General features: G+C 43.0%; 1 protein-coding gene across 1 annotated transcript; it reads left to right on the top strand.

Moving 5' to 3' along the window:
* The first annotated feature begins 2389 nt into the window (after nt 1-2389).
* pck2 (phosphoenolpyruvate carboxykinase 2 (mitochondrial)) lies at nt 2390-11887 on the top strand. Its single transcript, XM_061093457.1, has 11 exons — nt 2390-2711; nt 6615-6827; nt 6957-7141; nt 8097-8167; nt 8311-8446; nt 8541-8728; nt 8826-8988; nt 9076-9291; nt 9596-9733; nt 10135-10230; nt 10449-11887. The coding sequence occupies exons 1-11, from the start codon at nt 2680-2682 to the stop codon at nt 10913-10915; spliced, it is 1905 nt and encodes a 634-aa protein (XP_060949440.1). The 5' UTR covers nt 2390-2679; the 3' UTR covers nt 10916-11887.
* The last annotated feature ends 1594 nt before the right edge of the window (nt 11888-13481 follow it).

Here is a 13481-nt window from a genome sequence, read left to right as displayed (position 1 = left end):
AACACAGTATTTTTCTGTGTCTGACGAGAATAAAATAGCTTTGAATTTTTTCCACCCAAGAGATATGTCATTTTCTTTCCCTGATATGTATACAATACATTATTGGAATTACCAATAAGTAGTGTAGGCAATTGTGGCCTTTCCCAGACAAATAGTATTCCTGTAAAAGCCACCAACCACAGCTGTGTTCGCTGTGAAACTGAGATGACAGGACACAGTTAAATGATTAAAGATGTCTCCTTCCCTTCCTTCTTTGCTGCATTCTTGACTGTTTGAACGTCACCTGCATGTGTGTGTGTGTACGTGCACAAACTCTGTTTGGTTGACTGCTGAGTGTGCAGGGCCTATCATCAGAGACCATGGGCTGAAGTTTAACCAGACATGTTGGACTGTGGTATTTCTCCTTATCTCCTATCTACAGTGTATTCCTCTGTCCAACCCACATGCCTCTACTTCCCCTGGGTCTCACTGAAGTGTGTGTGTGAGCCTCCCTAATTTACCAGAGAGAAACATTAACAGGAAATCCACCATTAAAAAACACACACAGACACACTTGTTTGCCCTGTGCAGTTAGAAGAAAATGTTAAAACCTCCTGGTGGCTGAAAATCAGACTATTCCACTCGTGCAACAGTAATTACATTAAATAATTAACTTCAAATCATTGGAGAGAAACCCTTCAGCCTCCAGGACCCTGAACCGAACTCTTACCCAAGAGGGAACCCTTGTAAATCTGAGCTCTGGTAATCAAACATTATAACTTTTTGAGCAAGATAATATTTAGCATGTTGTTTTCAAGTTTTATTTCTATAACATTTCCTTTTGCTACAATAGTATGCAGACAGAGTGGAGAAGTTAAACTGGCATTTCTTACTAAAGTCATTTAATCATTAATGAATTCATCAAGAAACTTATCAAGTCAAAAGATAATGAAAACAACCGTCACATCTGGTAATCTATTCAGTGAACACAGACACTTTTTGTGGAAATACAACTGGAAAATATTTGGAAACTTTAGTATTGTTGAACTTCAAAGTGAAGGCAGATATAAAAATGTAACCCCTTAACAATACATGTATTCTGCACTCTGCCACTAGAAACCTTTTTTTCTCCTTTTTTCCTGGTTTTATTTTGTTAACTTTATTGAAAAGAATCAGTCAAATACATGCAAAAGAGGAGAAGGAAGAAAGAGGGTGAAATGATACGTTACACAAATAAACATTTAGTATAAGTAAGTATAATGCATGGAGCCATATAGTTTCAGCACACAAATTATAGGGCTAATAAATGAATAAATTATGTAATCTTGTGGATGTCATGAGGGGCCATCTCAGATTCTCTGAAACATGAAATTGATTAAATTGATTAAACTAGTTAACAGAAAGTCAGGCTACATCACTTCCCACTGTCAAGATCCAAACGTGTAACCATACACTATTTATAAAGATGGAGGTCACGTCTTGACTTCTTCCCACTATCCAGAAATGAAGCCAAAATATCTGTGATACGAATGCTGCCATCTTGTATCCAAGTGCTAATACAGGTAAACTTTACTTGGTTCCCAGGTATTTAACGTGTGGGTCATGGGTGCTGTTGAGGTCATGGTTGAGGTTACCTGAGAGGCTGGTCCCACCTATGGATCCCACCCTGCTGTTGGTTTCAGTGGGAGTCCTGCCTCTTTGACCCACCCACCCCCAGTGTGTCATGTGTCCTAAGGTGTGAATTGTGGTAAACGAGATGGTTTGAAAGAGGAGTGAAGAAAGTCATCTATGTCCAAGTCGAGGAACCATCTCTGACCAGAGAAAGAGGTCTAAGACACCTGTCAGACGCATAAAATACAGTGTTGACCTCCATCCCCAGGAAGTTTCACAAAATAAAATAATGAATGTGAATAAAACACGTGAGAAATATATAAATAATATAAAACACAGAGTGATGGTGAATAACAAAGCTACAGGACACTGAGGAGACGTGAATTAAATACTTTTCTTAAAATCGACAGGATGAATGAAAAAGTAAAAGTACATGAAGTTATCTTCTGCTTGTGTGTATTCCTGTAATTACTTCTTTATGAGGACAATTTTAAGCATAGACCCCACAGAGTGGGGACATTTTGACTGGTCCTCACTATTTCAATGGGGGTTTAGACTTGGTTTTTGGATTAGAATTAGGTTTAGGTTAGGGTTAGGCATTTAGTTTGGATGGTTATGTTTCGGGTAAGGGGCTAAGGACATGTATTATGTCAATGAGTGTCCTCCCTGAGATGTACAAACATGTGTATGTGTGTGTCCCTGTGTGCAGCAGCGGTCGGTTTCCGTCGGACTCGTGTTTCCGGGTTGGGTCTCCTCCTCCTCCCGGGAGAAGAACTTGCATCAGCCCGCGGTTCCACGGCGACATGAGCGAGCATCGTCGGCGGCGGAGGAGCAGAGGACCGGAGGGGACATGTTGTGCTAGGGCCTCGGAGCAGTAAACATCTGTGGAGGACTGTGTGCTCATCCAGGTGTTTGACTGTGGACAAAGTGCAAGGTCCCATCTGAACACACTAACACACACAACACACACACACTGACACTCACACACAGTAACACACACTCGGTTCCTCTCCACGTCTCTCACATGAGCCTTTTTCACGCTCTCCGAGTTTTATAAGCTAGTTTGTGTTTTTTATTTTTGCACCGAACATGTCGTCTCTTTTGCTGGGAGTCATCCTGAGGTGAGTAACTTTCTTCTCTTTTATTGTGTCTTCAGCGGAAGTAGCTTTGTCCACTGAACTTTATTTCATTTAAAACGGCGCCTGACTGCAACCCAGCTAATGCCAAGAGCTTCTTTATGCCACAGCTCAATCTTTATACGTGTGTTCTTAATCAACCCCATGTGTTTTTACCTGCATCGTTAATGATTTTGTTTTATTTTTAAACGTTATACACACGAGTACTTTTCAGATGTGTATCTATGTTCTAACTTGTTTTGATCATGTTTTATGAGCTGAACACAACATTACATCCACTTTCTACCATCAGTCGATTCATATATAAAGATCAATAATATGCAGCCACTGAAAGAACAAGATGTGACTTTTGGCTGCAGTCCAGCTTTTAAGATGTATGCTTTTATTTTGAAAGAGACCATTTTTTCAAAAAGTTTTATTCTGACAATTTAGTTGATTCAGAAAGACATGTGGGTGTCTATTAAAATACACGTAAGCAGAGAGGTGTGTAATCTCAATAGTGAACCACCCACACTTTTTCCTCCTCCCCCTCCTATTTTTATAAGAAGCCTTAGAAATGAACAACGTGTATATATGTGTGTGTGCTTTTATTTTTTCATTAAAGCCACATGTGTGTGACTGACAGACCCCGTGGTGGGACATGTGAGTTACAGTCAGGATGTTCCTGTGCATTGTGTGTGCACTTCTGCCTGAGAGATTAATGACCAGAGTCATCACTCCTGTTTGTGTGAAAACCCCTGAGCATGTTTTCTATTTTTCTTTATTTTGTAACTCCCCCTCCCCCTGTACTGGCTCTGTGAGGTGAATGCATGCAGCACGTGTGCATGCACTCCAGCTTGTTCCTGCTCCATGTGTAGACTCTGCACCTAGAGGGGCTATTGACCAGGATCCATAAGGGCGCTGGAGGATGGTGGGGAGAGTGTAGGCGTGTCGGCCTGCGGTGTGCTAGGATTGGCTTGCACACTGGGAGGTGTGTGTTGAAGGAAAACCCGTTTAACAGGAGCAAAGAGACAGTCATGGGACTGGAAAACATATCAGGCCCATGTGTTACATGTCGTTCATTGTCTCCTGCTCTGGATCATGTATCTTCTTCTGCATTTCTTTGAAAGAGAAAAAGTCGCCTTTAAAAAAATAGAAGTTGGTTGTAAGATGTGTCAGTGCTGCAAACGCTTTCTTGAAAGTGTGGGGGATGGGGTGAGGAATGGGGAGACAGAGACAAAAGGCTTGAGGGGATGAATAACTGCAGGGGTCATCAGAGGCATTTCAGGATTTAAAAAAAGAAAAATTCAAAGAACAGAGAAGAAGGCTAGCTTGAACCTGTTGCTCCTTCCTCCAGGATCTGGCTCAAGTCAGCTGCCGCCTGAGACGTGGCTACATCCACACTTCTACGTTTTTGATCACACACATGTTTTTGCTCCTTATAAGGAAATGCAATGTGGAAACACCCATCACATGACCAATGGCATAGTCTGTGCATTCGTGTGTTGGTGTGAACAGGAATTGCTTGAAAAATATCTCCTCTAATAACATGTAATCAGTTGTATCGTTGTAAAAATGCCACAATGTAACTGCTGTTTAGCAAAGTAAACATGGTCATCAACTCTTGTCATTATTTATCCGTGTTGACTTCTACACTGGTAGCAGAGGCTAATCCCGGTTGCTTTCTTCGGGAAGAGGCTCATGTGATAGGAGCCCCATGAATCAGTGAAGGCTACGTTGTTACCTAAAGATCCAATCAGCAAGCAGTTGGTAGTATCCACCTCATAGTTTCCAAACATTTCTGTTCCTTCCCATTCAGACCAAAACTTATCCCCAGAGTTTCAAAACTAAAACGATGCCAGCAGCAAGTTTCAAACTTCTCAGTTTAAGTGCCTCTTAAACTCCAGAGTAGTGTAGACACCAGGCAGAGTTGATGCGTTTTCAAATGAAAATGAGAACAGTTCACTTCCGTTGACTTAAATTCAAATTCAGTCCAGCTCGTTTCTTTTCCTAATCCCAATCACACTGGAGATCATTCTCAGCATGACTTTAATGGAAACAGAAACTGGTTGCATGACAGGGTTGATGATCAGGGGCATAGATTATTGATTTAGTGTGAAGAAGAATGGAACTAAAGGGTCGTAGAGCTTATTTTAATCAGACTGCTTCATTTAATATCTCCCTGGGGGATGTGAAGTAATGAAAAGGGAAAGAAAAGTACAGCAGTAGATGGCGGTAATGCCCCTCGACGTCGGTTTCCACCCGCCAATAAACCAAACAAAGAAGAAGAAGATGTGACAGTAACTCTTCTGTTCTGTCACTTCCAATGAATGTCAACGAAGTGTGTTTGATGGGTGCAGAGACACAACTGTCCCCTGACCTTTGCTCTATAGGGCATTCATGTGTTTGACATTTGTTGTGTTGAGTTAAATATCTCAACTACTGTTGGATGAACAACTGTGATTATATGGTTCAGATCTTCATGTTGCTTTCTTGCAGCCTCAGTTGGACTCAGTGTTTACTGCTAGCTACCAAATGTGAGTGATGCTAACATACAGATAGAAAACTTGGTAAAACACCTGCTAAACATCAGGATATCAGCATTAGTTCATATACTACTACTGTGTTCAAGTACAGCCTCACAGAGCAGCCAGTATATGCTCCCATACAGAAAGCCAAACCACTTTGATCGCCAATCTTTCTATACAATCAATGGTGTGTATACCACCCTGGTGTTTAAGCCTTGAGCAGCAGGTTTCTGGTTTGTCTCCTGGCCGATTGGATCATTGAGTGCAAGTCATCCTCTCTCTCTCATCCAGTTTCTCGTTCTGTCCTTCACTGACTATCAAAAAAAGCCACAAAACACTTTTATCCATCCGTTTACCAGCTCTGCTTCCCAAGCTACAGCCATGTCCCAGCTGTGGTCAAAATCACAAAATATAAGATTAGATCAGATTTGATCAGAGAAAAGAAATGACTCAGCTTCCAGTGTCTGTCCCTGTACTCTGAGTCGGCATTTTCGACACAACTGCAGTGTGCTCCCTCATCAATGGTTAAACTCCTGGTGAGAGAGAGGGAGATGAGTTTGAACCCTTAACCTGGAATAAGAGTGTTACACGTTATCTTCCCTCTGTGCATGAGTACAAATCTGTGTGTGTGTGCGTGCAAGTGAGCACTTTGCACATATGATGTCACACTTGCCTGCACTTGAATGGCCGATTGATTTATGGTTGAAACTAGATTTAGAGCAGTTTAGAATTTTTTATTATTATTTACAGTTCGTGCAGATCTGATGATAAGAACAAAAAATCTTACAAGTGTGTATATATATATATATATATATATTATATATATATATATATATATATATATTTTGTATCAGTATAGATGATGGATGGCTGGATACACGTACACATTCGTTTTTTCTGAAGCTGTCATCTGAGGTCACCCAGCTGCCATAGACAGATACACAAAGGAACAAAGGATCACATACACACACTGATTTTTCCATTGTCAGAACATTGTTGAGGACAGAGAGAACACACACCCTCAAACAGGCTTGTGTTTTATCAGTTTCCAAAGCACTGTCCCTCTCAATGGCATGTTTTTGTGTATATCATGCTGCTGACTCACAATAGATGCTCACCCCCCACGTGCCTCTCTGAATGAAGAGAAGTCAGTTTGAGGGTCTCTGGTTTCACTAATAACCCCCACAGGAACTAACTCAACACAATTAAGAGAAGATTTAATTAGATGATTATGGTTCCGTGTATAATAGGTGTGTCTCCGCTGTGTTTGTGTTATGAGGCAGCCACAGGGTTGTTTCTTTTGTGCTTGTCATTAACTCATCAGCACACTGTTCTTCATTAGAGGCATAAGAGTAACTTTGTTTTCCCTTTATTTCCACAGACAGGGTGGTGTCGGGGCAAATGTCACAGTTCGGTCCCTGTCCTCACTGAACTCGCTGCCCCCGGCGGTGGCTGAGTTTGTCAAGGGGGCAGTGGAGGAGTGTAAGCCCACCGGTGTTCATGTAGTAACAGGGTCACCGGAGGAAGCGGCCAACATCCTCGCAGGTCTGGAGAAGGAGGGGATGGTCAAGAAGCTTTCCAAATATGACAACTGGTAGGAGCTTTGTATACAGAGTCAGTGGCTCATTGATATTAGGCCTTCTGTGCATTCTATTGTATTCATATTTTATCCCTCTTAGTCTGTTTTTGCATCACACCCACATTCTAACCCTCTGTCCCTCAGCTGGTTGGCACGCACGGACCCAAAAGATGTGGCTCGAGTGGAGAGCAAGACTGTGATTGTGACCAAGAACCAGAGGGACACCATCCCCATCCCTGCGGACGGCGTGAAGAGCCAGCTCGGCAGCTGGATGTGTGAGTCGGACTGGCAGAAAGCCAGAGAGGAAAGATTCCCCGGCTGCATGACAGGTATGTGGTTGGAGAGTGGATCTAACTTTCAGTTTGGTCATTGACTTTCAACATGATCAGACTATTTAAAACGTAAAAGAGAATAAAATGGGATGATTTAACTTTAATGTCTTGAACAAAAATGTAACACCAGACATAGCAGCTGTTTTCAGTTCACTCACAGATGGGTGTGGTTTGCAGCGTTCTCTGTTCCACCTGTTACCACACCCAGTGCTGGTGTAATGGGTCACCGGAGTAAACTAGGGTTAAACTAAAGTCGAAACGACACCAGTTTCCAGGTTGCATGACATGTTTGCTAGAAACAGTGTGCATTGGGCTCGGCGGTACGCTTTCTCTCGTTTGGTGGGGGTATTAGAGATGTAACGTATAAACCCCCATATTAAAGAGTTCCATGCACACAATTGAATCTTGAGTTATCTGTGAATGCAGGAACTTCTTATTTCTTGACAAGCTTCTCTTCTTTCTTGGTGTATTGCTGCACTTGTTTTATACTTTTGCGCACCACCAACTGCTGCTCAGTGGGACTGCGTGAAATTCAGCTGGAACGTGTTTAATCGTACATTCTGAAGACAGCAAGATGCATCATGGCCATAATGGTTCACATACTTGCTGGGAACTACGCTTGTTACTGTTCCACTAGAGGGCAGCAGGGTACGCCACAGAACTCAGACCATGTAGAACGGGGGTACAGAACATCTGGCTTAATAGCAAAAAGGTTCCCTTGTGTGTATTGCATCTTGGAGACACATGGCATTAATTTCTGACTTGCACAAACGATAGAAATATCTCGAACTTAACATACTATTTATGGATCTGGATTCCATAAAGAGAAGGCTGAGATGTCTTCAGCACAAAATGACCTCAATTTCAACACTTGTCTGTGTTGAAAAAATGTGTCTTGTTGTGCAAAGATAACCTGTCTTCTGTTGTATAAACTTCTCCTTTCTTTCTCCAGGTCGAACCATGTATGTGATTCCCTTCAGCATGGGTCCTGTTGGCTCCGCTCTGAGTAAATATGGCGTCCAGGTATAGTGACTGTGCTCCTGTCCAGACTTCATACAAATCAATGCTTTGTTTCATCGCTGTACTTTATCTTAATATACTCTAATAGACGTCTATAGTAATGTCTCAGGGTGTAAACGTTCTTCTTCACTTTCCGCTTCCTCAAGGTGACGGACTCGCCGTACGTCGTGGCCAGTATGGGGATCATGACCCGCATGGGGACACCAGTCCTGAACAAATTGGCGGAAGGAGAGGAGTTTGTCCGCTGCCAGCACTCTCTGGGACGACCTTTACCACTCAAAGGTACAAAAAGGGGCCTGAAACAAGTGCTAGTCCTTTGTATAAACTTGATACGATTTTTCAAATTCCCCTCTCTTCCTCTTTTCCTGTTTTCCAGCCCCTCTGGTCAGCTCATGGCCCTGTAACCCGGAGCAGGTGCTGATATCTCACCTGCCGGACACCAGGCAGATTATGTCCTTCGGCAGCGGCTACGGAGGAAACTCTCTCTTGGGAAAGAAGTGCTTCGCCCTCCGCATTGCCTCCCGCATCGCCAAGGACGAGGGCTGGCTGGCAGAGCACATGCTGGTGAGGATGAAGGATGAAATTTACTGTGAAAGTCGGCCGATGTTCAAGTATAAACGATAATTTCAATGTTTTTATTTTTATCACATCCTCTCCTCAGATCCTGGGTATTACCAACCCCCAGGGAGTGAAGCGTTACGTAGCGGCAGCCTTCCCCAGCGCCTGCGGGAAAACCAACCTGGCCATGATGAAACCAACTTTGCCAGGCTGGAAGGTCGAGTGTGTGGGAGACGACATTGCGTGGATGAAGTTCGACAGCCAAGGTGAGAAGGAGGGGACTCGCTCTGTCGCTCCATGTGCAAAAATGTATCAAATCTTAAATGCTGATATACCATCTGTATTCATTGCAGGTAAACTGAGGGCCATCAACCCGGAGAACGGTTTCTTCGGCGTGGCTCCAGGCACCTCGGACAAGACCAACCCCTACGCCATGGCCACCATCGCCAAAAACACCGTGTTCACCAACGTCGGTGAGACCAGCGATGGAGGAGTGTGGTGGGAGGGACTTGCCCCCCCGGCCGCCGGCGTCACACTCACAGACTGGCACGGCAAATCCTGGAAGCAAGGTATTATCAGTTAGAGGGAGGTCATTAAGTTTAAGTGTCCTGGTTTATAGTACAGCTTTACTGACAGAGATATCATTCCACCACTTATGATTAGTAATAGACTTTTCTGCAGAAGAAAAGAATGGATCGGGTTAATTTAAAGCTGCAGGAGTAGGAATCAGTTTCTCTTAAATGGCAGACTTTCTCATTGCTCATTAACTTAACATCTTACAGACTTTGCACCTTGATATTCAGATGACCAGTTGGTGTAATTAAACATTGTCAAGAACGCATTCAAAACTCTTAATCTCCTTTTTGTAAACAGGAAGTTCGACCCCTTGCTCCCACCCCAACTCCCGCTTCTGCGCCCCAGCGGCTCAGTGTCCCATCATCGACCCCCAGTGGGAGAGCGAGGAGGGGGTCCCCATCGATGCCATCATCTTCGGAGGCAGGAGGCCAGAAGGTTAGTGCCACTTCTATATACACGTTTAAGAGTTTTTGATTATCACTTTTAACAATGACATTTTGGCTATGTGCCTCTGTTTCATAGGGGGAAAAAAAATGAAGTCTTTTAGTTGACAATTAGTGTAGAGGTTGAAGAGATGCAATGATCTTTATTTTTCTTGTTTTATTGTAATATTGTTATATTAAATAGTGAATGCCCCAATGTCTTTTATATATTATATATAGTTATGTTTTGTCAATACAGTGAAATTACTACATTTAGTCCTTCCTGCCTGTATTTTGTATCTATTTACTTACTTAACTTGCCTTTACTGTGTGAGTTTTTAAATTGTGCTTAATTTGATTTGTTTTTTAAAAGACATTATTAGCGGTGTATTGATATAATGTTTGTTTGAGTAGGAGTCCCTCTGGTCTACGAGTCTTTCAACTGGCAACACGGCGTCTTTGTTGGAGCCGCGATGAGATCTGAGGCCACGGCAGCTGCTGAACACAAAGGTACAGACTCACACACCTCTGACTTGTTTATGGAGTTTTCCTGATTTAAAGCTAAGAGAAAAGACTTGTGCTTTAGGGTTCATTTGCTTCAAGTAATTACTTTATTGTAGAAATCACTTGCAACACCACAAAGTTAAGATATTGGGATGATAAGGAAGTGGAAATCTTTCAATTACTGAAGCTATCAGAATTACAAGGCGTTTCATCTCTTCCTTCAGGTAAATCTATTATGCACGACCCCTTCGCCATGCGACCATTCTTCGGCTACAACTTTGGCGACTACCTCTCTCACTGGCTGAGCATGCAGAACCGCAAGGCCGCCACTCAGCTGCCCAAGATCTTCCACGTCAACTGGTTCAGAAAGACCCCTAGCGGTTCTTTCCTCTGGCCCGGCTTCGGCGAGAATGCCCGCGTGCTGGAGTGGATCTTCAAGCGCTGCAGCCGGGAGAGGGAGGACGAGGCGGCCAAGAAGAGCATCATCGGCTGGCTGCCGCTAGAAGGCGCCATCAACACTGAAGGCCTGGGCAGCAGCGTGGATATGGGAGCCCTGTTTGATGTGCCCAAGGCTTTCTGGCAGAATGAGACCAAAGAGCTGAGATCGTACTTCACGCAGCAGGTCGGTGCTGATCTGCCGGCTCAGATTGGGGCTGAGCTGAAGGCGCTGGAGGACAGGGTGCACAAGTAAAACCACAGTGACGACACAAACAAGGTGGTCGTCCCTGGTGACAAAGGATCACATCATTATGGTGCAATCAGAGTCACTGCCTGGGTTTATAAACATACAGAGAATGCAGCTGTGAAAAACATCAGCTTGGCAAACTGGCTCTGGTTAAATGCATATGAACATGAAATAAGAATTTGTTTGACGTGCTCAACTAAAAGATGAGATAAGACAAGATACCAGATTATTACTTTTTTTTTTAACTCTTTCTTGATTTAGGATTGTAAAGGTAGACGTGTTTAGTCACTCGTTGACAATGAAGGTACTCTTCAGAAAGACCAACCCTCAGGCCAGTATCTATATTTCTCTGTGTTTAAAAAAACACAGTCAGTGACTCTTCTTGTCAGGGAGAGAAATCAGTAAAGAATGAATTGGGGGGAGAAGTTAATCTACAATGCAAAACCTACGTCACACTGCGACACTGACAGACTGGTGCTAGGTCAGTGGTGGCAGGGAGGTTTGACTCGACATGAGGGATTCTATTCCCGAAGGTCAGAGAAGCTAATGTCCCTCCCTGCAGCCACTCACACAATATGTCGCATTACTGGAGCAAAGTCATCATGGCCTACATGTGCCTTTTTTTAGACTTAACAATAGATTCCAGGCTGCTAATGTTAACAGGCTGAAGCACAAATATCTTTTCAGACCAATTTTTGACCAAAAAGTACAAAAATGTCTATCATAGAGGTTTTGAATGCTTTAAAATGTCCTTAAGGGGTCAAAAAGTGCATTAACTGCTCAACACCTTTCCACTGGGCTGAGATTAACTACACATCACTCATCTGGCCGCTTATGTAATGTTTTATGATTAAAGTGTTTGATTCCGGGTGACATGTGAAATGTTGGACCAATAAATGCAACTGATGGTAATAATTGTCACAGGTGTATGCCGAGGTTGTTATTACAGTGCAATGAATAAATATTTTCACACACACAGATGATGTTTCCTATTCATTTTTTCCCATTGACTTCAATTGCATTGGATTCGGCTGCAACACTGTTTACCCCTGAGACTGTTTTGTGGACTCAAACACTTCACCCATATAATTAATTAATCAGTTCCCACAAGTCATTAATCATCACAACTTTGTCATCTGCCTCGACTGGTTTGATTGGGGGGGAGAGATCAGGAACATGTATTTATAATTATCAGTAGGGATCAGAAATGCTTTTCCCCCTTATCAATACTTATCTCCACCAATTGAAATTGTATTATAATAACCATTTTGCACATACACTTCTTTAAGACTGTTAAATGTGAGGATCTGCTTAATGTTATCTGAACCCCAGTGTACACCGCGTTCCACATTATTATGCAAATTGGATATAAGGGTCAAAAACATTCATTTTTTATTTTTTGAATTAAACTCATGGATGGTATTGTGTTTCAGGGCTATTTGGATGATTGAAATCAATCTCAGACACCTGTGATAATTAGTTTGCCAGGTGAGCCCAATCAAAGGAAAACTACTTAAGAAGGATGTTCCACATTATTAAGCAAGCTACATGTTTCAGGCAAAATAGGGAAGAAAAAGGATCTCTCTGCTGCTGAAAAGCAGCAAATAGTGCAATTCCTTGGTCAAAGTATCACAACATTGGATATTTCCAAAAGAATTACGCGTGATCATCGGACGGTGAAGAAATGTGTCACTGATTCACAGCACAAGCGGGTTCGGCCAGGAAAAGGCAAAATAAGGAAGACTTCTGCCAAACAAATGCGTAGGGTTAGGAGGGCAGCCACTAAAATGCCATTCAATAGCAGCAAACAGGTGTTTGAAGCCGCTGGTGCCTCTGGAGTCTCGCGAACTTCAAGATGAAGGATGCTCAAGAGGTTTGCAAGTGTCCTTAAACCTGTTATTCGTTCCCCTAAACCAAGCTCACAAGCAAAAAAGGTTGCAGTGGGCTCAGGACTACATTTAGACTAAGTTCCAAACTTTTTTGTTTACGGATGAGTGCCGTGCAACCCTTGATGGTCCTGATGGATGGAGTAGAGGATGGTTGGTGAATGGCCACCATGTCCCAACAAGGCTGAGACGTCAACAACGAGGTGGCAGAGTCATGTTTTGGGACGGAATCAATGGGGAGAGAGCTGGTCGGCCCCTTCAGGGTCCCTGACGGTGTGAAAATGACCCCGGCAAAATACGTAGAGTTTCTGACTGACCACTTTCTTCCGTGGTACAAAAAGAAGAACCGTGCATTCAGAAGCAAAATCATATTCATGCATGACAATGCACCATCTCATGCTGCAAAGAATACATCTGGGGCATTGGCTGCTATGGGCATAAAAGGAGAGAAACTCATGGTGTGGCCCCCATCTTCCCCTGACCTTAACCCTATTGACAACCTTTGGAGCATCATCAAGCAAAATATCTATGCGGGTGGAAGGCAGTTCACATCCAAGCAGGTGCTCTGGGAGGCTGTTATGGCATCCTGCAAAGACATTAAAGCATAAACTATCAAAGAACTCACAAGTTCAATGGATGCAAGAATTGTGAAGGTGATATCAAAGAAGTGGTCCTATGTTAACATG

This window comes from Limanda limanda, chromosome 20, assembly GCF_963576545.1.
Source record: "Limanda limanda chromosome 20, fLimLim1.1, whole genome shotgun sequence".
Taxonomy (NCBI): Eukaryota; Metazoa; Chordata; class Actinopteri; order Pleuronectiformes; family Pleuronectidae; genus Limanda; species Limanda limanda.
Note: the sequence above shows the minus strand (reverse complement) of the source record. Positions and strands in the feature narration are given on the sequence as shown.

Bases quoted from the DNA above. Each gene is read 5' to 3' on its own strand.
- pck2 (XM_061093457.1), top strand. From the start codon at position 2,680: ATGTCGTCTCTTTTGCTGGGAGTCATCCTGAG. The intron at 8,989-9,075 runs GTGAGAAGGAGG...TATTCATTGCAG, and splicing joins GATGAAGTTCGACAGCCAAG to GTAAACTGAGGGCCATCAAC. The intron at 9,734-10,134 runs GTTAGTGCCACT...TTGTTTGAGTAG, and splicing joins CGGAGGCAGGAGGCCAGAAG to GAGTCCCTCTGGTCTACGAG.